At 42.8% G+C, this 27,904-nt stretch overlaps 2 protein-coding genes across 3 annotated transcripts in view; one reads left to right on the top strand and one right to left on the bottom strand.

Moving 5' to 3' along the window:
- The first annotated feature begins 240 nt into the window (after positions 1-240).
- On the top strand, positions 241-25,774 carry LOC139285050 (rho guanine nucleotide exchange factor 26-like). 2 transcript variants are annotated; one of them, XM_070905479.1, is made up of 14 exons: positions 241-1,539; positions 2,575-2,643; positions 2,796-2,930; positions 5,129-5,185; positions 5,750-5,910; positions 8,639-8,791; positions 9,044-9,173; positions 9,711-9,785; positions 10,162-10,251; positions 11,438-11,592; positions 16,411-16,620; positions 23,308-23,378; positions 23,597-23,701; positions 24,088-25,774. In XM_070905479.1, exons 1-14 carry the CDS (start codon positions 241-243, stop codon positions 24,228-24,230), a joined length of 2,853 nt encoding a protein of 950 aa, XP_070761580.1. In that variant the 3' UTR covers positions 24,231-25,774. The 2 variants fall into 2 exon arrangements, with proteins under 2 accessions (XP_070761580.1, XP_070761579.1); XM_070905478.1 differs by having other exon boundaries at positions 241-1,755; positions 2,575-2,626; positions 2,788-2,930.
- Positions 25,676-27,904, bottom strand: part of dhx36 (DEAH (Asp-Glu-Ala-His) box polypeptide 36) — a 23,853-nt gene continuing 21,624 nt past the window's right edge. Inside the window, exons 25-26 of the mRNA XM_070905477.1 lie at positions 26,577-26,729; positions 25,676-26,501 (exon numbers count right to left, since the gene is read on the bottom strand). Coding sequence (XP_070761578.1) covers positions 26,262-26,501; positions 26,577-26,729 — 393 coding nt within the window. The 3' untranslated portion in view covers positions 25,676-26,261. The remainder of the gene's footprint in view (positions 26,502-26,576; positions 26,730-27,904) is intronic.

Genomic DNA, 27,904 nt, shown 5'->3' with positions numbered 1-27,904 from the left:
ATTCAACAACTTTTTCACTCGTGTTTCTGAAGTTTAGCTGCCACTATCTGCACCGAGTCCCTGTTAATAAGTAAACTTTGGGAATTTGGGCACTGCACTGAGCTCTTTGATAATGATTGGTATTCCTCCTTTTTGTTTACCCATAGGGGTGAAATAAGCTTTCTGCAGGGCTGCAGTGTTTGAACTGCGACCTGTCGGTTTGGACACAGATAGTGAAGAGGACACAGAGACTTCAGGATCATGGATATCGGCAATGATGTGGATTTGTCCAATAAAAACATTACCCCATTGTGGAAACGACGCACAGACAATTACAAAAAACCCCAGGACTCAAGCAAACTCAAGCCGCGACCTGTAAGTTACCACATAAATGGGGTCATGACGACGGACCTCCCTGTAGCGGACAACAAGTCTTCCTTCACATTGAGCCAACCTGCTGAGAGACTGGTGGTCACACCCCCATGTTGGGGCAAGAACACTGCAGTGTTGAAGCACGTTCTGCACAAACCCTCCAGGAAATCCCGAGTTGTTCGAAGCATCAGCATCGGGCACCTCTCCAACGGACTCTTCTCACTGTCCAAATTTAGGTCTGAGGATAGCAGATCCGCTTCACTGGACAATAGAGCGTGTAATGGAGACTGTGACAGGAGCAAAACCAGTAATGGAGTATGGCCTGAAAAGCGTCTCCAGGACCCCCAGGAACACACATCCAGTGCATTTAGTCTGAGCTCACAGAAAGACCAGATAGCATTTGGGATGAGTTCACTCTCACCCGAAGCCGTTCCTCTTAACCGTTCTTCTCCCGTCATGTCTCCACGCACTCCTAACAACAACAACTACAACCACCATGAACTATCCTCCCTTTCATCCACATCCAGCCCCTCTCCTCCCACCCGGCGTACCCTCACCCCCTCTCACAGCTCCACCTCCAGCATCCCCTCCCTCTCCTCCCTTACCTCCTCCGACCCCCCGACCCCACGCTCCCCGTCGCCAGCAGACAGAGGGCAGGCACTCCTTAGACAGTCCTCATCCTCGCCTGCCTCCTCACAGGACACTAGGCATGTCTCTTCCTCTTCTTCCATCTCCTCCACTTCACCCTCTCCTTCACTTTCACCATCTATCTCTCCCTCTCCCTCTATCGTCCTCAGCACCCACAGCCCTGCTGCCCTGAAGATGGGCACCCAGCAGCTCATTCCCAAGGGCTTAGCGTCCGATATTCGGCAGAACAAAGTTCCTCCCCCTGGGCAGCAAGGCCAAGGTTTGGCAGGGCTGCTGGGGTTGGATCATTCCAAGCGAGCGTTGAAAGCCCTAAGCATGGTGGAAACGGGAACTTACTTTTCTACAGGAGGGGGCCACAGTGAGGGGACAGATGGGGAAAGTGAAAGTCCGGGGACACTAAGAAGAGGCCTGAGGAGTACGTCCTATAGGAGGGCTGTTGTGAGTGGAGTAGACTTAGAAGTTCCATCGGTAGATCCAAAGGCCCATCGGTTGTCCCAGCCTGTCATCAAAGGGCTAGATGGGGATAAACCAGCTTCACCAGTAAGCCCAGCAAGTCCTGGCACGGTAAGCCTCACTGGAACAGCCAAGCCTGTGAGCCCTGTGACACCCAAACTTGCCAGTTCTGGGACACCCAAACTTGCCAGTCCTGGCACACCCAAACTTACAAGTCCTGGAACACCAAAACCTGCCAGCCCTAAGATTTCAAAGCCTACAAGCCCTGGGACAGAAAAGCCTACCAGCACTGGGAAAAACAAGGTGGGTAAACCTGTTACTCCAAAAAAGATAGTTGTAGGTTCAAAGAGTGCACTCAAGAAACAAACACTGGTGTTCTTGAGGAAAAAAGGGTTGAAATCTTCCACAACATGCAAAAAAGAATCTTCAGGAGTTCACACAGCCGGAGCAATTTGGAGATAATCATACAAAGCTTACTTTCATGGCTTCTTCGTGAGACAATTAAAAACTGTCCCGTTTCGTCTTTTTCTGTTTCTTTGTACGCGTTTGGGTTGACTTACTGTTGCTCATATAGAATACGTAACATACCCGACTGGCTCTATACAAGTTTTAGTTAAATGAACTTTGGCATTGCATTTTATTGTCGTTTTTCTTTAGTGTAACAGATTGAGATTTTTCGACTCAGTTAATCATAATCCATCTGATAGCTTTATATTTGATTGTGCACAAAGATTGCTTCAACGTGGACTTTTCACTATGGGGGGGGGGGGGGGGGTAAAGTGCAAATTGTAAAATTACAACACAGGCCGAGTATTGTGGAACAAACTTAGCAAGCAGCAGCAGCAGCAGAAGTTCAGACAAGGCCTTACAAGGAAACAATTAATGTGGTTGTTGGGAGACATGACGTAATGTGACACCATGCTCACACATACACACTTATATACACAGAGGCTCTGTTATTAGACAGGGGTCAATGAAGGAGGTCACCAGAAAGGGCACGGGCAGGTCATGGACAGGTGACAGAGGTACACAAGCCCATTTCATTTAAAGTTTGTGTGTGTGCCTACTTGATTCCTCCGAGTTTGTCCAAGTCATTACATATGTGTTGCGTTTCTCTTTCAGAGTCCAGATAAGAAGAAGGTTTTGACCAGTCAGCGGACGTTTGACAGTGAGGGTGAGAAACACTCATCTGTTTTGTTTTCATCACTTTTTTCCCTTCATTTTACTCTTTTAGTGTCCTTAGTGTTCTTTTTGCCTTTGCTCCCTTCCTTTTTTTTTTTTTTTAAAACTTCAACGATGACGGATCTTGTTGTCCAAAAAACCTGTGTGTTTCAGAAGAAGAGCTGTACCAGAACTACCAGGAGAAGGCCTTACATAATGACTCGGATGAGGATGCCGATTCAAGAGAACCCAAACCCGATAACGGCATCGTGGTGCAGTACAGACCTATACGCACCTCCTGGAGCCAGCTCAGTGTGGTCAGACATACTTCTTATATCTTTCTCACTCTTTCTCTACAACCAGTACACATACAAACAGTATACACTCAGTGCTGTGGCGTCTTGGAATGTGTGTGCTTTGAAGAATGTTGTCATATCCAGTTTGGCCGCAGTCCATGCCCATCCTCCCACTGTTTCAGCGTTCCTCTGCCCCTCACTCTGTTTATTAGGGAGTACAGGAGCATTTCTTCTAGGACTCGGGTGGTCAGGGAGGCAGACAGTCAGCCAGACCCACAGGAAGTCTTGGAAGCACTGCTGGGCCTAATGCCAGTGCGTTGGCAAACTCTACACACTCGTCAGGCTTCAAATATGCTTAAAATGTTCCCTCTACAGAGAAGTGCGGTGGCTCTGCATTACATAATATAGTTAGGGATTGGAATGGAGGGACAGAGGAATACAGCGGAAGGGACTGAGCTAATTTAGTTTTCTATTAAGGCATTCCCATATGTTTGTTTACTTGTTGAGGAGGGAAAGTGCAGGAGCGAAGACAGGCGAGGCTATGTATGGAGGCAATTAGGATTAGTTCTGAAGTTGCTGGGCAGAGAATGATATGCACACATACTCTAATGAATGGGAAATTTGATTCTAAGTAGAGAACATTCAGAAAATGTCTCTGGTCGTTTTTGAATTGAGTTGGGTCCGACATTACCAGGCTGACCAGGACTTAGCTCTTCTTCCATCGCAGCTGCTTTACAGCTGTGGATCTGTTAGTGTGAATGTGTTTCGCTCTTCCAGACAGTACATGATGTAACACTGCAGGATTCTTCCTCTACTTTCACATTGTGTAGGAAATGCTGGAATGACACTTTCATTGTCCTGGTGTAACAGGAAAATAAGTTTAGTTTTCCAATTAAGGCAAGAGCCAGATATTCAAGTTGTCATCATGTTTTGTTGCATCATGAGTTTTTGCCATTCCAACGAATCTCCTCTCACTCCGCCCCCTCCCTTCACTTAGTGTTCCCGTAGCACCTTTCGTCACTTTAGGTTTAATGAAGTGTCACACCCCAGAATTTTCATATTTCCAGGAATCATCACCTGTAGTTTCAGAAGGTGGAGCTTTCCTGGAGCTACTTTCTCCCTTGGCGCTTTAGCTGCCTGAATGTTTGTTTGTTTTGTTCTGCTTCAAGCAATGAAACATGGATTCAAGCTTCATAAAGAGAACTTATAATTCACTATTGAATAATGATACCTAGTTGACAGTGTTTCAGATACACCCAGTGTAACTGCAAAACAGGTTGAAGTTCAGTTGGCACGACATGGCGCATGGTTTCTGGCACACTAAAACCTTACAGCCTTACATCGGTAGCCGGTTTTGCTGATAGAGTGTTGAAGGTTTGGCAGAAGAGAAAGTAATAGCTAGAGAAATAATAAATAGGATGTATGTGTGAAAGGAATAGAAAGAAAGGACCGCAATAAATGTTTGGTCTGCTGCAGGTTTGTTTGTTCTCAGTGTTTGCTGAGGGCTGCAGGGCAGATACTAGAGAGAAGGAAGCTCCTCCAGGAGCAGTATCACTTCCTTGTGCCTGTTTGCCAAAACAGGATGAGAAGCTAGTGGAAGTCAGGAAAGCTGGCCTCTCGGATTTCTGCCTGCATGTGTGATCTGGTAAAGTATAATGTGAATTTGACCCAGGTCTTAGTGGTTATATTTGGTGAAACATGAGAGGCATGCTTTTTATTCAACCTTACCTTCAGTTTGACGAAGCCACAGGCAGATTAATTCAATAGCACTCCACACCCAGTTCATTCCAAGAGATTGCTTTGTTTCAATCTTATGCAAATATCTCTGGACCAAATCTCGGCACACATACCAACACTTTCCTTATAACCGCATGCTTTCGGCCAAATGACATTTTACCTTTTAGAGTTTGTTGGTTACAACAGATTTCCCATTTCTACACTCAGCCTGTGCCTCTTTATTCAGTGAAGATCTTTTCTTTTCCCATTTTCTTCAGCGTCTTCATTGGCTCTATATTCAGTGTGGTATGCAAAGTGCTCCCTTTCTTTGTGTGTGAGGACAACAGTTTAAATGCAAAGGGCCCTTGACATGAAAAAATCTCTGAGTAGTCAAACAAGTATGACTTTGTATTTGAAATCTTCTCATTACTTTAGAATAATTATTCTTTTTTTTTTAATTTTATTTTATATCTTATTTTCTACAAATTGTGTTTTCTGTTTAGGTAAAGAAAAGTGGTCTCTCTGATCGGATGAGTCAGGAGGAACGCAAAAAACAAGAGGTAGGAAACATATTTTACACTGTGTTTACTTCAGAGTGAGAATTATCCAGTTGTGGGCTACATGCACGCTAAGTTAAGAGTTACAAGCACTGGGGGAGTACGGCTATCCATTTGGTCTCTGTAAACTCCACTAGCCCAATAAAAAAGCCATTAAAGGAGCGCAGCAGGAAACGTGGACTATTCTATCTTTAAAGCAGATTGTAAAGGGGAGAAGAAGGACAAATGTTCCAATAAATATTTACCTGAATTTGTGTCATATTAAGAATGACAAGACTGATGAGTAGAAACATTACACTGATTGACAGATAGATGCGAGTGCTTGGATGTTCATGGTATTGTTCAATAGCATTCCAAGCATGAATGTAGAGTTCAGGTATGTCAAGCATGTTCATGACAGAGCACATCTCATAGAGCAGTGAGTGAGTCAGGACCTAGTGGGGTAACTGCAGCACGCAAAGTCACATATGAATGTAATGAACTGAAAATGGTGAGAAGTCTCTCCCTCCTCACTCTCTTGGTTTCCCCTGTCTCCTCCTTGTTGCTTTCTCTTGCTTTCTTCATCAGGCCATTTTTGAGGTGATCTCGTCGGAGCACTCTTATCTGCACAGTCTGGAGATCCTTATCCGCATGTTCAAGAGCTCTGCAGAGCTCAGCGAGGCCATGACCAAGACTGAACACCACCACCTCTTCTCCAACATCACCGACGTCTGTGAGGCTAGCAAAAAGTAAGTGTGCGGTTGTGTTGTATTATTATTATCTGATGTTTATTGTTGTGTGTTTTCATGTTTGATACTCTCAGTGTATAGAACTTTGTTTTTTATGCCAAAAACGTATAGTAAGTGTTGTTTTTTACATGCTGGTTGGTATTTTTAAGCTGCTCTTACATGTTCCCTAAAGGTTTATCAGTGTTTCTGGTTTTGGCTAATGAGCTGGATCATTTTCTTATTTGACAACACTAAAGAGTTGGTAGGCCGCACTCATTCCATGTGAGGTGTGTCTGTAAACGCTATTTACTGTATGGTGTGATCATCATTCTTTCAGCCTGACGTTCTAGCTTCAGTCAGAGTTTGGATTGGACTTGGATTGTAGGCAGGCAGCACTGAGCTGTTTTCTGTGCATAAGTGAGGTCACGTGCTGATAGACAGAAAACAGAGCCTGGAGAGAAGCAAAGTGCAAATTTAGTGGAACAACAAAGAACAAAAGAACAATTTAGCTTAATTATAGCTGCGTTATCAACATGAACATTCCTCGCTGCTTGAGAAAGCAGTTTTTTGCCTGTTTTTTATAGGTGAGTGCAATGGCCAAAATCTGCTGCTATGAGCCTTCTGAGTTTACCCGTCCATCATGATTTATAGTGCGTGCGAGGGGGCCTGTTTAATGATATTCATGGCCAGGTAACCATGTACTTCCAAGGATCCCATAAAGTGATGGAAACACTCGTGCATGAGAGGCCATGAAAGTTGAGACTGATGAAAACGATGCTGCCTCAGAAATTACTGTGTCGTACCGCTCCATTATTTCTACAATTGATTGATAGAAGAATTTCTGACCCCTTATGTTGTTTGTTAGGTTATGTGCAATATGTGTTTTTTTATGAGATTACTATTCAGAATGATAATGGCCTCAAGTGCCACCTTTTCTCTGCCAACAAGTTGCTACCAAGTTTTCAGGGTTAAAGCCCAGTGTTTATCACATTGTTAACCTCGCCTAGAACCAAAGCAGTGTGACATTTCAATGTCCAATCAAATTATTTTGACATGCAACAGCAGAGCCAAGTCAAATGCAATGAATGCTCTGAACACGTTAACCCTGGGCTCTAATTTTCATGTGTGACCCCTTAACCAGCGGCTTGCTGGAAGCTCTGGGTTCATAAATCTAAGCGTGAAATGAGGTTAAGCTAACCGTAGTCTTTCTGTTGCCTGGGCTCTAAGTTTACCCAGAGCTGAGAAAAGTGTGAGAGCATTCACTGCCTCCCTTGTGCAACTGTTCATGACATTTGCTGAAGGATTCCATGTCAGGATTGCAGCCCCCTCCTCAATATTTCACCATTGCTACATGTACATTTGACTTACCTCTGTTATCATGAAGGAAAAACAGCTTCTACAAACATTACTCCTCACTTTTTCTGCAGCTTGTTAGGTACATGTGGATTGACATGGACTCGAGTTGTACATTTGCATGAATGGTGGTATCTGTAAATTCCTTGCCAATTCCTTCCTGTGTTCAGACGTGCTGCAACCCATCTCACTCCCCTTTCTCATCTCATTCCTATACACAGGCCACACACATTAATGCAATACTCTCCCCTTACCCTCCCCACCTAAATACTTAGACCTGCAAAGCTCCAGGGCAGAGAGTGGGTGGGGGCAGAGAGACAGGGCAGCAGCTATTAAGATAACAATTGACTTGTTGCGGTTGAACAAGATGTTTTACTTGGAACAGATAGTCAGCCTTTGAGATTAGCCTCTCAAAGAAAATAGCAGAAATATCACTCCACCTGCAGGCTCCTGTGCAGTGATAGTGAGTGGGAGGGCTGTTTTAAATGCAGGTGTGTTACTGTTTGTGTTTCACTTGCAGCCCCAGGATATGACATAACTCATTCAACACCATAACATACTCTATAATCGCAACAACATACTCTAACACAGAGGTAAACTGTGACAGAACTCTTTCATTTTCATTTATAATTCTTGGTTAGCAGCCTAATTTTTCCTTTTTTTGTCACCCTGATCTAACACCCCTCCCATGATCTCTTCCCTCTTGACAACATGCTGTTATTGGGGTCAGTGAGTTTTGCCCCAGGGGGGGAGCGCAGCCTGAACTTGAGCAGCCTTGACCCGTCAAATCCCTGAATACACCTTTTAGGACATGGGCCAGGGGACAGGGCAACGTGTGTGTGTGTGTGTGTGTGTGTTTCTGTTATCCTGTGTGCTCATGCCCTCATTAGAAAAGGGTATAGTTCAAAGAGTGTGGGGTCAGGCATGGACACAAGGTTACATGGTCACAAGAAGCGTTGTTTCCCATAGATAGTCATAGCACAGGGGCACTAGAGGTGCTTTTGCAGATGAGCTCAAACTCGGTCCAACCGGTCAAGGACAGCTTCCTGTTTGTCACCTTGGATCCTGCATGCAAAAACACTTATTCTCATGAAGCTGGCCATGTGGCGTGCCGTTAAAACCGGCCATCTGGTGGTGCTCAGGAAGAGGAAAAGCCTCAGTGTTATGGTTAATGGTAGACTATGTCTATTTTAAGAGGCGGGGAGTTCCTCTTTTGTGATCTACAGCGGGCTTAGATGAAAGGTGTTGGCGGTGCTTCCTGACTTTGTATCTGTCATTGTGTCCTATATTATTCCCAGTGCGGGATGACTCTGGATTTGATGCTTCTGACTCAAGCTGTTGCCATGTACGGCATGAAATCCCTGACATACTAACCCCGTATTCATCCTGTGCTCAGGTTCTTTAAGGAATTGGAGGAAAGACACCAACAGAACATAGTGATCAATGACATCAGCGACATTGTTTGCAGGCACGCCCAGTCCAACTTCGATCCCTACGTCACATACTGCTCCAATGAGGTCTACCAGCAGAGAACCCTGCAGAGGCTGGTGTGAGTGTCCGAGCAAACACACGCACACACACACATACACACACACACACACACACGCACACACGCACACACACACACACTAACAGATGTTCTTATCATATCTCTCATGGATTTGACCCAACATGGCTGTTCTGGCACTTTGAACCAGGGAGTTTGCTCTTCCTCCCGCTCATTCTTTTCCTCTTTTTCTCTGTGGATCATCAGTTTCTCATCCTTTCTGAACACAAAATCTCCCTCCGTCCTCTCTTGCAGGTCCAAGAATCCAGTTTTTAAGGAGGTGCTGACCAGGATAGAGGGCCACCCAGACTGCAGGAACCTCCCCATGATCTCCTTCCTCATCCTGCCCATGCAGAGGATCACTCGCCTGCCCCTGCTCATGGATGTGAGTGCACTCAAGACATTCAGTGGCATGAGCTTTGGAATTACAAGACTTTGACTCTTGCGCAACAGTTTGTTTATTCATACTTGCGTGACTAATTCTACATGGGATGTGTTCTGACCTCAAAGATGTTTGTGTGACCTTAGATCATTCCTTAATTATCTTAACTGATTTAACTTCTCTTTCTTCCTTTTAATGTTTTTTTTCTTCTTCAGTTTCATGCTTCCTTTGGCACCACATTATTCTGTCCCTACTGTGCCTCTCTCTCTTCCTCTTGCTCTACTTTCATCCCGCCCTCCCTTCTGTCAGTGTCTCCCTAGGGACTCTGGGGTTTATGCATGTACACTCAGAGGCTTTTGGATCCTGAGAAAGTTTGGTTTCAGTTCATTTCTTCCCACAGCTTCCTTTAGGCATCAATATTTGATCAGGCTTTGAGTGTGGAGTGCATGAGTGCAATGAATTGTTGTGGATTTTTGTTCATGGATGTGTTTACGTTATTTGTGTAACTGATTTGAGCCCTGACTCCCTGTTGTGTTGCAGACAATTTGTCAGAAGACACCTAAAGACTCTGCACAATATGAAGAGTGTAAGAGGGCTTTACAAGCAGTCAGCAAGGTGCGTGGCTTTAAGGAGTCAAAAAGAAATGTTATACACACTCATTCTAGATTTTATGTTTTTATTTTTTTCATAAATGTTCACCTTCATGCATATCTATACATATTATTTATCTATATATGTTGCTATAGGGAGAAGCTATGCTATGAGATTTGCCTAGGAGACTAGGATTAGGCTGGGAGGCAATCACTTCCCATTTAATGTTGCATTTTGGTGAAGAATTAAAAACAGCAAATATCCAGCACTTCTTGTATGAGCACCTATCAAATAATGCTTTAAATATCATCATAGCATGCAGGTATTTTAAAACGATACAAGTACATTGTGAGTAACCAAGTGTGTGTGTGTGTGTGTGTGTGTGTGTGTGTATGAGCAGGTGGTAAGAAAGTGTAATGAAGGAGCTCGCACAATGGAGAGAACAGAGATGATGTACACCATCAACTCTCAGCTGGAGTTCAAGATCAAGGTATGGATATGGTGTAAAATATGTCATTGCTTTTGAAAACAATTGTAATTTTATAACAACTGACCTGAACAAGCTTAAAGTAATAGTTTGACATTTTGCTTTCTTGTTGAGAGTTAGATGAGAAGATCAATACCATTCTCATATGTGTCCTTTTCAATATGAAGCTACAGCCAGCAGCCGGTTAGCTTAGCATAACGATATCCTGTGGAGTTTTTAAGTAACGCTGTGGAGCAGATGTTTTTATGTGTGGGTCCATGTTTTGTTTAATTTGTTCACGCGGGTGATGCAGAAGACGTTCCTGCCAATGGTTTCATGTTAGTCCACTGATCAACAGGTGGCGGTAATGTGCCAAGATAAGCAGGAATGTGCCGGCAAAGGCAGTGAAGAAGAAGACTGCTAGCCATCAGGTTTCAAAATGTTCCAAACAATTGGCTTTGCAAAAGTTTTATAATAAAGGAAATACAATCAACACATTTGTTAGACCTCAAGGATACACACTATGCGTTTTTGGTAAGTAACACTGAATGTAAACAGGAAACAACGCCACAGGGCACCATAACACGTTATATCTCATTTCTTAAATCCAAATTAAAAAGTTGCACTTTTACAGGGGGGGTTATGTGTCAGACTGTTAATTGACGTGGAGTCACTGTGTCCGTATCGTCAGAAGAGCTGGTAACGTTTGATTTTGTTGCTTTTTGATTTTTTGACAGAACCATACTGGCTTTATGCTAAGCTATGCTAACCGGCTGCTGGATGTAGCTTCATATTTATCAAGTGGTATTAATCTTCTCTACTCTCTGCATCTCTGTGTGCGCTCTTTTATAATAAAGTATATTTATTATTTAAAACATGGGTTTATGCAGTCATGCACTGACATGTACACACATGCAGACACAGCGATACAAAGAGTCCACGCCGCCACCACTCACTTGGCGAGTATCTATAACGGCAGGCTCAAGTGTGTCTAAGAAGTGTGGGAAATAGCTGTTGGCACGTTTGGGATTCACAGATGTCTAGCGAACATATTCTTGGTCTGCATAGCCAGCTGTTCACACATGCACACACACATTGTGATTTAGCATTTCCTGACAGCATCAACATTACAGACATTTTAAAATACTTTATTCGGTTAGATTTATTGCCTTTTCCTGTTCATCACATTCTCTTTCCTCTTTTCCTCCAGCCTTTCCCCCTGGTCTCATCCTCCAGGTGGATGGTGAAGAGAGGAGAGCTGACTGCGTTTGTGGAGGACAACGGCATCTTCCTCAAGCGGACGTCGCGGCAACAGGTCTATTTCTTCCTCTTCAATGACGTCTTCATCGTCACCAGGAAGAAGAGGTGAGTCTATCCAAGATGGCAGAGAACTGTTAGACAGTGCAGGCGGCTTCTGAATTTGATTTATCTGATGTGAGGGTGGCCGTGGTGTGCCAGCTTTGCTCATAACTCACCTGTTCTAACATGTTGAGGGTGAAAGTGTAACCAAAATCCCCGGGTTTTCACTGTGTGTGAGAATATGAACCGCATGTGGCCAAGACCCTGAGTTCATGGCGTGCAATATTGTCTTCTCCAACTTCATGTTTTAACTTGTCCTGGGAAATGAGCCTGTTCAGATGAAGAACAATTATTGAGGTCCGTGCTGAAATGAGAGTCACAGTGTGAAGTAATAATCAGGAAGGTTGAGGAAGATTTTAAAAGGTCTGGTGCAGATCCACTGTACAAACAGATAGATCCTCCATGCTGCCCCCTTGCCTTATGGGTGTGTTTATTAAGCAGAACAGGTGCAGTTACCTGAACCTGCTGCGACTTGGCATCATGAATCTGTTTTTCTGAATGTTGTCGACGTTTCAACATGTCCCGGTGCCATGAATCATCTGGAGCTGGTAGACCTGCTCATTGTCAGCCCTGTCAGTGAGCCTGCTTTCCCCTCCCCTGTTTCCTCTAGTTTTAGGCAACACCATGAAGCAAGCCATAAAGAGGACTTTCTTGGAATAATGTGGTTTTCATTTGCGTGTGTGTGTAGTGTGGGTGTGCGCTCGCAAGTGTGTCTATTTTTGCCAAAAACAATCCCTTCCCGTCCATCTCCCTCTGTGTCTGGAACTGATTTTACCGCCACTCTTAAGAATTCCTAAGAATCAGTTTAAAAAAAAAAGAGGAAAAGAAACATTCCATATGATATTTTTCTGGGAATCTGATCCGGGACGGCAGACTCCAGCAGTGTGTGGTGTCAGGCCTGTGTTTGGAAGAGGGATTTGGGAAAAGGAGTGCTCCGGAATCGGAGTGTGTATTTGTGTGTGTGTGTACGTTTTGAATGGGAGAAGCTGTTATAATATTGGTTTGTACTGCGGGGAGAGCGGGAGCCCTGCTGTGGCACGCTACTCTACTGAACTCCATCTGCAGTAATCAAAACAAAAACACGCCAGGGGTACACGAGCCAGGCGCAGCCAGGTCACAAACCCTCCTAGACATAATGGTATAATCGCTCTTTGCCTTGTCATCATGACTCGGAGTGTGTGTGGGGGGGGTGGCTTACAAGCAGCTAACCGCACTTTGTTGCCAAATGCAATAATGTTGTGTGCTTGAATCCTTTTGGCTTCTTCTTGCCTCATTTTTCATGAGCTTACATTTCTATGAATACTGCGAAGACCAGAAGGAAGGGGTGAAAAGGTCAAAGCCAAAGCACTTACACAGTAGGGAGAAAAACATACCTATGACTTCAGAATGTTTTCGGCTTTAGAAGCCAATATTTCTTAATATAGGGAGCACGAATGTATGTGTTATCCTGTGTTAGCTGATTGGGCATCCTAAAAGGTTAGTATGCTGTCTGTGATTGGGGTTCAATAGCGTTTAACTGAAAATGAATCTAGTATCGTATCCTCTTAAATTCTTTCAGATCTCTCATCAAATCTGCACTGGTTCTGCTTTTGACAATTTTAAGTACTGAAGGTTATAAATCTGAGCTGAAACAAGTAGTAGATTGACAAAATGAAAGGGGAACTATTTTGATTTGTTAAAGACATTCTCCAGTTCCAGTTTCTCCAATGTGAGGATTTGCTGCTATTAGTTGCAGCCCTATAAGTCAAAGACCAAAACCAAACCAAACCTCTTTTGTCAGTTTACTTATTTGGTGTTGTTTTGTACTTTGCTAGTTATAAATAAGATAAAGAAAGATAAGATAAGATCAAGAAATAAGAGATTAATTCGACTCTCAGCGTCACTAATCTGCTTATTTTATCAACTTTGAACTGGATCCAAAATGGAACTGCTTATTGGAAACCAACCCCATGTCAGACTGGGCTATTGTCACGCAGCGGGGAAAGTGTTGATCTGCTGCACTTTGGCTCACAGGAACACTTACATAACACTGAGTCCACACCAGCTGGCTCCTCTCTCATCTTCACATCCCCCATTTTTCCTGTGTGATGCTGGGCATCATTCGGTACTGTTGAGGTTGAGGTTTTCTCTTTTTCTCTTCTCTTGGCTTTTTCTTCTCTCTATTCTTTCCCTTTCTTTTTGGTAATCATGACCTTGTGGGTTTTTTGTCTATCCTATCTTATTGTGTGTATACGTGCAAGTTTATAATCCTAACACTTTCTGTTCTAGTTTTTTTTCCCTCCCACTGTTTGTTTGACTATGCCACAGTCTCAACACTCTTTTTGAACCATAACATTATGCTCTTACCGTGTGTGTGTGTGTGTGTGTGTGTGTTTGTGTGTGTGCGCGCAACCATGTCCGTCTGCGTGCTCCACCTGGAGCCTTGTCTCAACATCTCTCAGAGGATTTGTGTTAATTCTGCGTGTGTGTTGAAGAACTGGTTGTACACTTGTAAGATGGTAGCTGGCACAGTTGTGATGACGTGTGGTAGATGCCGGCACCATCTCTACTGCCAGATTTTCATTCCAGCAAGCTTGTGTGTTTATCTCTGTGTAAGTAGCTCATGAGATGGCCAAGCAGTAGGTAGGGTTTCTTTCTTCTACTATTTCAGTTTTTAACACATTTCGACATAGGATGTCTCAAATATTTCTCACCTTCGTTCATCTATTTAGCAATAATCCAACACTGTATACCCACCCGCCCGCACACATGAGAAATCTCACCCCACAAACATGCAGATTCCCCACCCATCCTATTCCCCTGTGTCATGTAAATGGAATTTGAGGCATTTTACCTGCAGGGCTGTCAGGAGCCAAAACTGACAGCCCTAAAATCCAGCTAACAAAGGGATTCTTATTTTATCCCCGAAACGTATGTGGGATTATTCGATGATTCATGTGGGATCATTAGGATTGAGGTTTACATGAACGTCTTAAGTATTTTCAGGTGAAAATGATATTAATGATATTTTAGATTTGTATTCCAAACAGTATTCAGGTGTTTACACCTCAAATTTGGGTATAAACTAATGGATAGATATAAGGTTTTTTTTTAAAGGATTATATGCAGGGGTAGAAATCCTTTAAATTCTACAAAATAACATTACATGTACCCCTCAAGTAATAACTTTTAAAAGGACCTTCAGTTTTCTATTCAAGGGCAAATTAAGAGGTTCACCCTAAACATGGAGATAGATGAATCAAGTGTAATATTTTAAGGTGTGTAAGCCATTAAAAACCATCCCTGAATTTTCTCCTTAATTGAAAAATGACTAGCTAACTAGCTGTTACCAGTCTTTTTGCAAGGCTAAGCTAACTGGCTCTTGGTTCCGCAGCTTCATATTTAACAGACAAATGTGAGAGAGGCATGAATGAGTCAGTCTGGTTAGCCTGATGCAGAGAGCTGCTTGTGGTTACGGTTGGATGCAACTTGAGCGCAAATACTTTGCTCGCTTTCCTGCGACTTCCTCTGATTTTATCTGCTTTGTTTCTCCCTGTACTTTCTTTCTCCTCTTCCAAGAGGTCTAAGCGGTTGTGGGCAACAGGCTTTAACATGAGTGATTGGTGGATAATAGGGGTTGATGGGTAACAGTTGAACCTTGTTGAGAACCTCTCAAATGTGACCGTGGATTCTCCAACCAGTCATGACGAGAGAGAGGGAGAATGAATGTGAACACTAACGGACATGCTGGCTTACAAGAAGCTAGTTCCTGTCCAGTAGCTTCTCAGCTTGGCTGCTGTTTCAGTCTCAGGTTGATAAAACACATGTGGGCTGAACTTAAGCTCCTGTTCTTCAGAGCACTATGACAACAAACACACACACATTTCCTCCATGTTCAATGCTGCGTTAGAGGTACCGTGTTTCACAGTCAGCTCCAGATGTTTCCAACTAACTCTGTGTACTGCTAGACACAGGGTCATGCTCAGGCAAAGGTACTCATGGGAAACGTAGGCATGCACTAAAGAAACCAGGCAGCAGCTGATTTAGGGTAAGGATATTTAGACAGCTGAAAGTTTGACTGGCACCGAATCTGAGACATAATGTGACAGTTGATTTATTATTTAGGTGAATTTGATTAACTGCGCCGCCTTTAGCCTCTTTGGGGTTGAAATGCAGAGGTACCATGAAACCTGATCTCTACTGACAACAAGGAGCTTAAATAAGATCTGTGAGAGGGAGTGGACGGATGGTGAAGTGGCTACACAATAATCAGCAAGTAATATGTGTTTTAAATGTAAATGTACTCAGTTGTTATTACTGCAACAAGATTATTTTGTTCGTTTTTTTTTGGGGCAAATTTGTATGTTATATTTATATTTATTTGCTCTGAATTGGTTATCCAATAAGAAAATAACTACTGTTACTATGACATGACTTTCAACGGTAACCATTTGGGAACAGAGAAGCACAAATAAGTCGTTCCAAAAATTAAAAATGAGGAACAGCGTCTGTTAAAAGATACTAATGTTTGTTAGAAAAGTTGAAAAAAAAAAAAAAGCAGCCAAATCTAACTCAATGTAAACCCAGTTACCGTTTTATATTACAAAATGAAAAATGTACTGGTCTAATTTTTGTTTGTTTGTTGTGTGTCTGAATCTAACTGTATTGGCCGGGGATATACTGTTCCAGGAAAAATGTTTTTGAGTGAGTTCACTTGAGTAAAATTCAGTTTGCATTAGTTTTCCACTGAAGCAACAATATGTGTGATTAAGTGCAGTTACACCTTCTTCAACACTGCACAGTAAGTGAACTCTTATTAAAGCTCGCTCTCTCTCTCTCTCTCAGCGAGGAGAGCTACACTGTGATAGACTACGCTCTGAGGGACCAGATCTGGGTGGGTTCCTGCCAGCCCGAGGATCTCAACCTGTCACCGGTCAGAAGCACCGCCAGCATGCTGAGCTCACGGCAAGCCGGCGCCAATCATCTTTTCCGCCTCCGTTTCCGTAGCAACCACTCTGGTGACAAGGTGCCCATGATCCTGGGGACGGAGTTGCTGTGAGTTGCTTTTTTTTTTGTAACCTTTGTCCTTTTTAATTGTGCTGTTTCTGTTTCGCTTGCATTTCAATTACAGATTTACGACTGCTGTTAAGCAACTGGTGAATCATTTTTTCCTCTGACATCACATTACTCCTGTATCTTTTTACATATTTGTAGGCCAGGATAGTCATAAGGTTTGATATATTAGTTTCCAGTCAACAAGTTCATTCTTTTTCTATGGCTTGTCTCTATCAGAAATAGCTCAGCTCCTTCTCTTCTGCCTGAAACAGATTCCTACTCCCTTATCTTTCCTCTTATATGCTTTTTAACTTGAAGTAAGAAAATCCCATTACCCCTCTCCCCTTAGCTCTTATTTCTTAGTCTCTTTTTGGGCCATTACAGGTCACAGGGATATTTTGTTACATCTATTCTCAAGACACAGCCTGAGCGTCACTGCTTGTTGTTTATGTGACCTAGGAAATGAAGTTTATTTAGTCCGTTCTACAGTCATACTGTCTACAGTCATACTGTAACGCAGACCGGCTGTACCAGATAATTGCTTTGTTGAATAAGCATCTTTCAACATCTATTCTGGGTAAAGCAACTCTCTTCGTTTGAAGTCAACTGGTTGTAGCTGAAATGTGTTGCATGTGCAGTGTGAGTGATTACTCACACATCTGACCTGGAAATGGAGTCAGCTGGTTTGCAGTTCCTTGAAATTCATGCCTGTAGCTGCGTTGGTAAAGTCTCTCGCTCTTCTCTCTTTGTACAGCAAACGGAGTGAAAAGTGAGGTTGTTTAGATAGATTATATAACCTGCACAAACAAAGGGGATCTGTCATATATTTGGGCTTCATACAGGGTTTATTTGTCCTAGTTAGAGTTAGGAATTGCAGTCCATGTGCACGCATGTACACAACACTTCACTGTAATTATTTGTTGTGGTTCAAGGCTTTGTTTTCATATGCACAGGGCCTGTTCCTCCTCATTCCTGTGTAGTTAGAGCCTCCCTCTGTATTCTCATTATAGAAGGTGTGGTTTTCAACTCCACTGTACAAACACTGCCTTTAAATGCCAGCTCTTAGCTCTTTTAAAGCCTTTTTCTAGTAGTTTTGTTTGTTCCACAATTATATATTGTGTTATTTTGTGACCACGGGTGAGAAGTTATAATCTAGAAGAATTCAAATTTTACTACAGCTTTAAAATGTAAATTATTAAGACTATAGAAGGGATTTAATTAATGATAATTGTAATGTAATCTTGCACCAAGGAACTAGTTCAAAGAATAATCGTTATTTTCAAGGCAGGACATGAAGATAGACTCCTAACAACAGCTCAGTACATGGTACTACAGGTGCGTGGAAAGCGACAGCTGAACCAGAAACATGTCGAAGTGACAGTAGTCGGAAGCATTTTAATGAAAAGAAACAGCTTAATGTGATAACAGTGGAAACTGATGCAGCTTTCCGACCCAACCCTTCCACATGTGGTTCCCAACCTATGATATATTTATCCAGGCTTATATGTCTCCTTGTGACCTTTCATTAAAGGTTGTGTATCATTGTTTCATTTGAATCATTATCAGAGGCCTGAATGTGTAAAACTATATACTATTTTACAAGAAAAATATGAAATATATGAATGAATTGATATGAAAGAAAAAGTCAGAATTAATTAATAATTGTATGTAGCAAAATTCAATTTTTTATTATTAATTTCTACCCAGGTAATTATCTTATGACCCCTTCAGTTCACCCTGTGATCCTTGAAGTGGCCCCGACTCCCAGGTTGGGAACCACTGAACTACTGTACATCTCCACTGCACAATTTTGTGTTTGTTCCCTGTTGCTATTTAGAAGTAAAACTGGTTTTCTTCTTGAATAACAGTGTGGACCACTGATAGTAGCTCCCACGCTGTTACTAAGTGAAACACCTGACAAAGTGACTGCAGTAATCGTGTTAAGTGTGACTGCTGTGCACCTGTGTGGGAGAGAATGTCAGTGACATGACTTTAATATACTGGCCATGTATACATGAGGGGGTCTCCTGGTCTAACTGCCTCCTCTGTCTAGTGTGTGTGTTGTTGTGGAAAGCCCCTAGACTCCCTCCTTTGATAGCTTGGGTTTGGGGCCCTCGGCTTAGTTGTAATTGTGTGTGTGTGTGTGTGTGTGTGTGTGTGTGTGGCGCTCCACTCACTGTAGCACTGAATGAGCTGTGCAGAGGAGACCCTGGCAACTATCCATTGTTACAGTGGTTGCTAGGCATTGTTTAAGCTGTTGCCTAGCAGCGGCCCATTATTTAGTGGGCTGTTTCCCACGACCGTCCCTCCCCCCGCCTGTTATTTCACCCTCCCCGACTCTTCTTCACAGTCCCGTGGCTCATCTTTTAGACAGCAGCCAGTGTCTGCTCTTTGTTTTTGATGACCAGAGAATAACTTCCTCTTCCTCCGGCCATTCATCCCAATTTAGTGATCTAACCCGACATGACACATGGAAGTGGTGTTACATTCGTCAGCCTATTTTGGTCTTCTATCAGAGTTAAATGAAGTAGAGAGGACAATAACGAGTGTTGAGGCTTTTTCAGAAATTGCTATAAGAGTGCAGAGTAGGGCTGCAACTGATAATTATTTTCATAATCAATTAAACTATGTATTATTCTGATTACTCGTTAAGTCTATAAAATGTGAAAATATAAAAAAAAAAAAAAAAAAAAAATCACAAGTTCCCAGAGGCCAGTGTGATGTCTTCAAATAGCTTATTTTGATGGCGTAACAGTTAGGCAGAGCTGCAACTAACTATTAATACCCTTTTACATATTTCATTATTGATTTAATCTGGTGATTATTTTTTCAATAAATAGATTGTTTAGTCAATGAAATGCCGGAAGATGAAAAATGTCCAGGTGGATAAATTGCTTGTGTTGTTCGACTGACAGTCCAAAACCCAAACAATAGAGAAAAGCAGCAATTCCTCACATGTGAGATGCTGGAACCAGAAAATGTTTTTGCTTGATAAAATGATTAATGGATTATCAGCAATTATTTTTTATCGCTCGACTAATCGATTAATCAACAAATCCTTTCAGCACTACATTTAAGACATTCAACTTAATGATAAAAGCTGTAAAAAGCAGCAAATCCTCTCTTTTGAGAAGCTGCAACAAGCAAACTTTGACTTTTTAGCTTGAGTAATGATTGACTGATTATCAACATTTTTATTAACTTTCTGTTCTGCTCAACTAATGATTAATTGACCAATCATTTCATCAGAGTGGAAAGGTTAAGTTGTGTTGTAATAACTGAAAAAAATCGATATACTATGAATACCTTGCGTTGTTTTGTTACATAACATGTATTACTACTAAAAGTAAGTTCGAATTTCATGAAACCAGGTGATTTATTCAATCCAGTTCAACTTTATTGTCATTATACCTGCACACAACAAAACAGTCGTGTCTTTTCAAGATAGTGCAACTTCTAAATCACTGTGAAAGTTGTGTGCAAAACTATTTAAGAGGCAAGATAATTAAATGATTTACAGACCTAGTGAACACACCCAAGGTACCCATACTGTGTATTTCAGTCTTCACAAAGTGGTTAGGAAAGCCTGAGAAGGAAGCTGCTGATTGGATAGGACAGTCAGCTGATTTGTTGCTGCTGTCACATTTCCAAAGGGAAAGACCACAAACCTGCAAACTTACTTTGTGCACGATTTGTCTGTTAATGAGTGTTTGAACAGGTATGTGCATCATTTAGCTTGAGGGAAAAGAAGTATACTCTACTGAAAAACAAGTGGCTGTATTGCATACACTTGCCTATATGGTTCACTTCACGGTTGAATTTAAGTGCAGCTCAAGTCGGGTTCCAATGTGAAATTCCACACATTCTGACCGAAGGCGGGTCTGTGTTTTTTTTTGTGGAAATGAAACAGTAGAATTGACTTTTTCTCATGTTGGTCAGTGTGGGCGTTTCTGCTTTCACTTCTGTTAGTTCTCTACCTACAGACCCTTTTTTAAGGCGATGCCTTACCTGTGTCTGTGTATCACTGTGTGAGGTCTAAGAAGCACACATGCAAAGGACTGATCTTTGACCACAGCAGTGACATAACACGTCAGGAACTCAGACAGACAGCTGGATTGGAGATGGCACAAGGACGCCTGTGTGGCTGCTCTCTGGCAATCGTTTTTCGTGATTCTCTTCGTTTCTGTCTGTGTCCTTTTGTTTTGTTCCCCGTGACCCTGATGTTGTGTCCTGTCCAGAGTCAGTGAATAGTGATTCTCTATTAGTGGAACAGAGCAGCTACAGAAGTCTGCAGCAAAACAGTTCTGTTAGTCAGATATGCAGCTATAACACAAAGCAGCACCAGTTACGTAACAGCCTCAGCCGGAGGAGGGAGTCTGTACTCCTGTTGCACACTTTGGCATTGTTTTTGACTTTTTTTTCCCCCCTCTGCATTCGTTTATGTCATTGTTTTTGATTTTCTCACGATGTCTGCTTTCGTTTATATGATAACGAGAAACTTGCTGATGGGAATTGTTCCCTCTGCTTGGGAGTTTCCGTGGCTGGTCAGCCCCCGGGCAGAGAGAAGTCGTGTTTTCGTCGGAGGAGTAGGAATTGTTCCCGAATACCGTTCTGACCTGTGGTTTAGTGGAAACAAGGGAGGGACTTGGTTGAGAGTAAACACATTGATAGGAATGAGGAGAAAGGGTTAGAGATGAAAAACAGCGCTCTGGTGGTGATTTTAAGTTGGCAGAGGAAGGACGGTTAGAAAGAGGCTGTCATCGCTCTTTATCTGTTTGTGTGAAAGAGGTTTTACAGTGCAGCCATGAGGTCTCTCTTCTTTTCAGAGGTGAAACAAGAACCTCTGACAACAGATATATGATTCTTGGCATTCTCTTGCACGTTGGGATGAATGGTTGAAGGCAGAGGGAGCTTTACGACCATGAATAGACTGATCCTGCACAGGCCTGTAGTCCTCTACAGGGGAAGAGGGCAAGCACCTGCTCTTTGTGCATATGCAGTATTCACATGTCTGCATCTAAACACACACGTACTCACACTCTCAAAGTTTGAAGGCTGTTTTTTTATTACCTGAACCTCTTTTGGTATGTGCCTCACATTCCACAGATAACCATGAAGTGCCTCTCAAACACATGTGGTTGCCTGTTTGCGCCTGTGCTCGATATATTGAATACATGTACATTCATAGCTTTGATAAAGTATTTCAGCTGTTTACGCATGAGAAAGAGACCTGTCATGATGGTGTGTTGTGCATGTGCACATGTATCTGACTGTCGACATGTGTGTCCAGCTGTCAAACGCGACGGCTAACAGCTGCCTTTCCCACAGAGCAGCTCGGATGCTAGAATCTCATTCATCTCATGTACGGTTGTTCTCATGGGATGTCCAGTCTATTAGTTACCAGACCTTTGGCCAGTAAAGCTGGCAGGAATGATTGGAAAAGTCAAACTGATCAGTGACCGTCACTGTTTCACACAAAATGTTGATAGAATACGACCTCCTGACTGGCTTTATAAATAAGACTGATAGGTGGCTTTCCCATTTTTACTGCTATATTCTTTAGACTATTATAAGCATATTGTTCCTTTCTTTGTTGGCCATGCTAGTGGCACAGTTCTATGGATGGCAATGTCAGTCCACTCCACTAATGGCAGTGGTGTTATTGAACATATTGAAAGTGAGGTGATTGGTCTGACAGACGTTGATTGGAGTTCATGACTTTACACTTCACAGTCTCAAAGGTCACACTTTACCAATCATAAAATTGCATTGTGGGTAAAGTGATGGTTATAAATGTTTATATGGTGATTTAGTACAGTCCAATTAGCCTAGATGTTGAGGGATGACGTGACCTCGTATTTTACAGCTTGTGTGTCCTGAAAAGGATCAAAACAGCATGTGTACAATGGGAACACAATAATGAGGTCTGACTCATGGGACTTGTTTGAGGTCCATTCGAGGCCCTTGTGAAAAGTGTCCACACAAATTCCGCTCCAAAGTCTGTGATTGTCTGTGCATGTTGTTACCCACCTGCATGATGTAGGCCAACAGTGCTGAGTCACAGAGGGCCTCAATAACCCCATCTGGTTCAGTTCCCAAACCCGCTTTATCTCCTGCTCTCGCTCAATCCTTCGCTCCCTTCAGTAGCAGATGAGAGCAGGTGAAATGAGAGATAGTTTCTTGGAATCTGACCTGTGCGACTCCACCCACTGTTTTTTTTTTTCCCATGAAACTCACACAAGATAGAGAGAGCAAAGGGAGGTCTGTCCCTTCCTGAGAATCAGCCTTTGTGCTTGTTCTCTTCAGTTCTCTCCTACTGAAAAACACACCTCTGTTCTCTCATTGACGGGGGACAGAGGGGAGGGAGGCAAAACCTGCTGGGCAACTAAATTATCCATTTGCCTCAATAACCTGTTAGCTTGTGTGCATGCAAGCCCAGTTTATAGATGTTGCTTGGTTTAAGTCGATTCTGACTGCCTGTAGCTGTGTATGTTCTCAAAACATCTGTAATACAAAGTCAAAAGAATTAAAATCCTTTTTAACCACATTTTGGGAGGTGAGCAACTCCCACAGTATCGTCAAGTTATGGGACTTGTGAAGTTACTAAAACACTCCATTGTTTTCAAAACTCTTTTAGTGCTAGGACAGTTTAATAAAGTGTCCATGTGCTGTTATGTGTGCTTTTAGGAATGAGCGTGCTCGATGGATCAGTGCTCTGGGTCAGAATGTCAACAACAAAAAGAGTCAGGACAGAACCAGTAAGTTCCCTACACACACACTTATTCACACACACTCCTCTTAAAAGGCTCCCCGATCTCTCCTTTTAGCCTATTGCACCACCGTGTGGTCATTTGATGAAACAGTTTCTTCTCCAGATTAATTTGCAATTGGCTTGTTAATTCACATATATTCTAATTAAGGCCAGTGTAACTTGTCTGCAGTGATTTGTTTGACTTGTGTTTACGTGTTGTTTTAGATGTCATGCAGGTGGAGGTGATCAGAACTTACACAGCCAAGCAGCCAGACGAGTTGTCCCTGCAGGTGGCTGATGTGGTGCTGGTCTCGCAGACTGTAGAAGACGGTACGTTAGCTCTCAAAGCCCCTCTTGACTATATCGCTCCATTTTGTTCTCTATTTCTCTCTATTGCTGCACTCACCTTCTTTAGTATTCCTCTCAATGCCCACATTCTTGTTTTAACCTCGTCCTTTCATCATGCACATGTGTACGCTCTCCTTTTCAATACCTGTCTGTCTCACACAATGGACCTCATACCTGTTTGAAGAGGTTTTAAAATCTACACAAACACACTGAGGCCAAAGGTCATTTCCCTTTTGGTGACCATGGCAACTAGCTTTCATGTCAAGAACAGACAGCATTGAGCTTCAAAAGTATATAGGCAGTCAAGGGACAAGGAAATGTAACGCATGCTTTAGTTTTTCATGTATCAATCCAATTTCTCCTCTTAGGCTGGTATGAAGGTGAGCGACTGCGCGACGGAGAAAGGGGGTGGTTCCTTGCCGAGTGTGCCGAACAAATCACGTGCCAGGCCACCATCGAGCGCAACATGCAGAGGATGGACCGCCTGCAGGGGTTGGAGACTAATGTGTGAGCGGGACAAGCCGGCTGCTTAAACCAGAGGGCTTTTCTTTGCTGTTAAAGACCCTTCGACAAATGAGTTCAGTGACAGCATCAGACCTGACCTGCCTTCAGGGACCAAGTGGACCAGTACGGGGAGCTGCGTGGCTGCTGGACTCTTCACACTTGGATAAAGACTTCTGCACCGCCTGAGTTTCAAAGACTGTTCAGAACAAACACAGTGGAAGAACAGAGATTTCCTTAATTACTGATCGGTCCCTGTGTGGGTGGGATGGCTTGACAGTGGGATCTGTCATATTCATTAATTCCCCGGTTGGTTAGAAAACTTCACACCCACTGCCAGAGTCACTGCTTTCAACACCCTGCTACATAACAACTGTTGGTGTGAAATTTGTAGAATTTTTTTTTCTTTTTTTTTTTGTTAAAGTGATGTGCAATGTAATAACTGAGACTACAGATACCGCTATAGGACGTAAAGTAGACCAAATAGTGTGAAAATGACATCAGCCTGATGTGTGCTCTGTTAATGAGGCTCAGGCCATGTGATTAGGAGCTTTGCCGGTAACTATGTAACCACGAAGATGCTGATTGTTAAAGTGATAATAAGGCAAGCTGGTGGGATTGGCAGCTTCTTTACAGTGTGTGGGTTAGTGTAGAAACTCTTGAGTGTTTCAGCAGCATCTGATGGCAAGTGAAACTATTACAAGACAATAGGGTGTACATTCAGCTGCAAAAGAAATAAAATAAATGCTACTGGTCTGAAGCCCATGGCACTTTGTTAAAATAGAATGAGTCACAATTAATTGGATAATAAGAATTACAGTCGTCTGGGAGGTATAACCTTATGTCATCCATGGGCTAAGCTGAAGGGCCAAGTGTCTGTTCTCTACTTTGCTGTTTGTCACCAGTTAATGTCAACACCATGAATCAGGCTCTACATTTGTGTCACAAATGCCATTATTCTCTCCATCCACTCAATGATTTGGACAGCCCGAAATATCACACACACACTTGATGCCAGCCAGAGGTGAATATATAAATACCCCCCTTAGGATTTATGTCTGTGATGTTACAGAGGCAAGCTGAAATTAATTTGTGTGTGCTGATGGCGAGACCGGAAGAGAAGAGCGGCCCTGCTTTTAATGTGATTGTCCAGTGTGAGTCATCTTTTCAGTGATGCCATGCCCAGCCAAAGGAAATTAATGGCTTGGTCAGAATGTGGTGATAACACCATCTATCAAGCCCACTGCTCTGGCTCCAGCCCAGATCACAACCACAACTGTTGAGCTACACGAGGAGAGGTGTGACAGTAGCGGGCAAAACACCCAGCAAGAGGGACACGAGTTTCCAGCCTCAAGAGAGCAGACGAAACTTTGCATTTGCACTCAGGGAAAATTAGCTATGTGAGGCCACACATCTAAGCATGAACTGATCTTTATTTCAATCACTTCCTGTACTTGTAACTATTGTAAATCATCTGTGTACATGTAAATATGTAAAACGGCCTGAATTGTAACATGTTATGTTTTCCAAAATACAGATTTATATTGCAGAAACTCACTTGGTCAACTTTGTATATTTTAATCAGCCACTATAAATAAAAGCTTAGTTGCTTGACCTGCCATGTATTCCCCTGATCGAATATGATATTTTTTCACCGAGACAGACTCCACTTAGAATTTCACTATAGTAAGGCAGATGGAGCTGAGCAAGGCATTTTATGGTACATCCTTTCTTTATTGCGCAGTCCATTAAGTGACAAGAGCAAGATTTATCCAAACCAAAAATGTACAAAGTAAACAAAACAGCTACTGAGTGTATTCAAACATGGGTTGGTCCTTACAAAATAATGACAGAAGAGGCAAAAAAAAAAGGGAGTCATTCAAGTGCATAACATTTTCTCTTGGTTTGGCCTTGAGGAGCAATGAGGGAGCACTAAAATCTCAACCAAGAAGTGACATCCAGGAGGCCAGCTGGTTATCATACATATCCTAACTAACCTCTGTGTCCAAGGATACAGACAGAGCCAAAAACCTGGCCACTTCTAGTCGTCTTCGTCGTCGTCGTCGTCATCATCATTGAAGTACATGTGTTGTCCTCTCGGGGCAGACGTCCACGTTCTGCCATAGCCCTTAGTGCTGCCTGTAGGCTTCTCCTGGGTGGTGATGAGGTCTATGATGGCTGTGATGACAGCACAGTCTTTCGACTGACGGTTCTGCCAGTCCACAGGAGCAGGGTTCCGAATTTTGTCCTCCAGTAGAGAATCCAACTCTTTCTTCAAACTCTACAGGAAAGGGAGTTAGTAAAACAAATCTCAACATTACTGAGCTTTGTTGATGCGAGAGTGTCCGTTGCTTACCTTGACAAGGTGAGCGATGCGTGCCGGGGATCTGAAGACGATCCACTGGTCCACTGCGATGGTCTCCTGGTCCTCGTCTTTCTGGATTGTGATGTCTCCTCCAAAGAACAGCAATGAGAACGGGGACACCTCAGTGCAATCGTACAGGAAGATCTGAGAACACACAGAGAGATGTCGCTAACACACAACGACAGGAGTACTACAACAAACACGCTAACACACTCTGTGACAGGGAGCGGCATCATTATGACACAACGTGCCCGACAGCTACTCTGTGGTGTGGGCTGAAAGTGTCCCATTAGTGAAGAGAGGCTGTGCGAGTTTGAAATGTGTTTCAGTGCCTACAGTGTTGAAAAATGTCATCTTGCCCTGTCTGTGAATCTCGCAAATGTTTTGCACTCTTGTCCATCCATTTCCCTCCCTGTGCTAAACTGACAGCTGCTTATGTAGAGTGGTTTGACTATTGATGCCCAAAATGAAAAATAGCAGCGTTTCCCTAAACTAATGACAAAGTAAGTAAATATTTTTCACAGATTGTTGAACATTCTGAATGAATGACACAGAAAATAGAAGCGATACTCTTTGTAATGCACTGATCTGTATGTACACGCTCACAAAAACAGCTTACATCTAAGGTCAAAAGCCACAGAGACTACATGAGCAGCTGTCTGAGGTCACACGAAACTATTTCAGCTTTGAAGGTAACAGACGGAAGTGTTGAAATTCAGCATCTGAGAAAGGTAGAGAAAGGTGAAGGGAGTGGGTAGGAGACGAGGAGAAAAAAAAAGTAGCAAGGAGAGAGCAGGGACAACTGCATTTGCCCCATGAATGTGTAATGTAATGGACCACCAGGGGCAAGTGCGTCAGAGGAGATAAAGTTTAACGTCATCCCTCACTTTCTTTCCTTTTTATTTTTTCTTTCTATGACCCTGGTCTTCTGCTTCCTCCTCTCTCTCTCAGTAAACAAATGGCCTTGACAATCTCCCACTCTCGGAATACCTTACATTTGCACACAAACGCATAGCAGTGAGCACAAAACCACTTACAAGAAAAAAAACAAAAACATTTAACGGTGGCAATGATGATGGTGAAATCCAGCAAAACACTTTTCTTCATGAAGACGAAGGCAGCAAAGTGAGACACAAAAGGCACAGGCAGCAATCAGAGAGGACATGAAAGGTGTTTTTCTGCAGAATGGTAACATTCACAAAGAGAGACAGCACAGAAAGAACAAAGACAGACGGATGGAAGGGAGGGGGGAAATGGGAGTGGGAAGAGGGGCCAAAATAAAAAAGAAAGAAAAAGAGAAAACGATAGAAAGAGGGAGA

The sequence above is a fragment of the Enoplosus armatus genome, chromosome 5, assembly GCF_043641665.1.
Source record: "Enoplosus armatus isolate fEnoArm2 chromosome 5, fEnoArm2.hap1, whole genome shotgun sequence".
Lineage (NCBI taxonomy): Eukaryota > Metazoa > Chordata > Actinopteri > Centrarchiformes > Enoplosidae > Enoplosus > Enoplosus armatus.
Note: the sequence above shows the minus strand (reverse complement) of the source record. Positions and strands in the feature narration are given on the sequence as shown.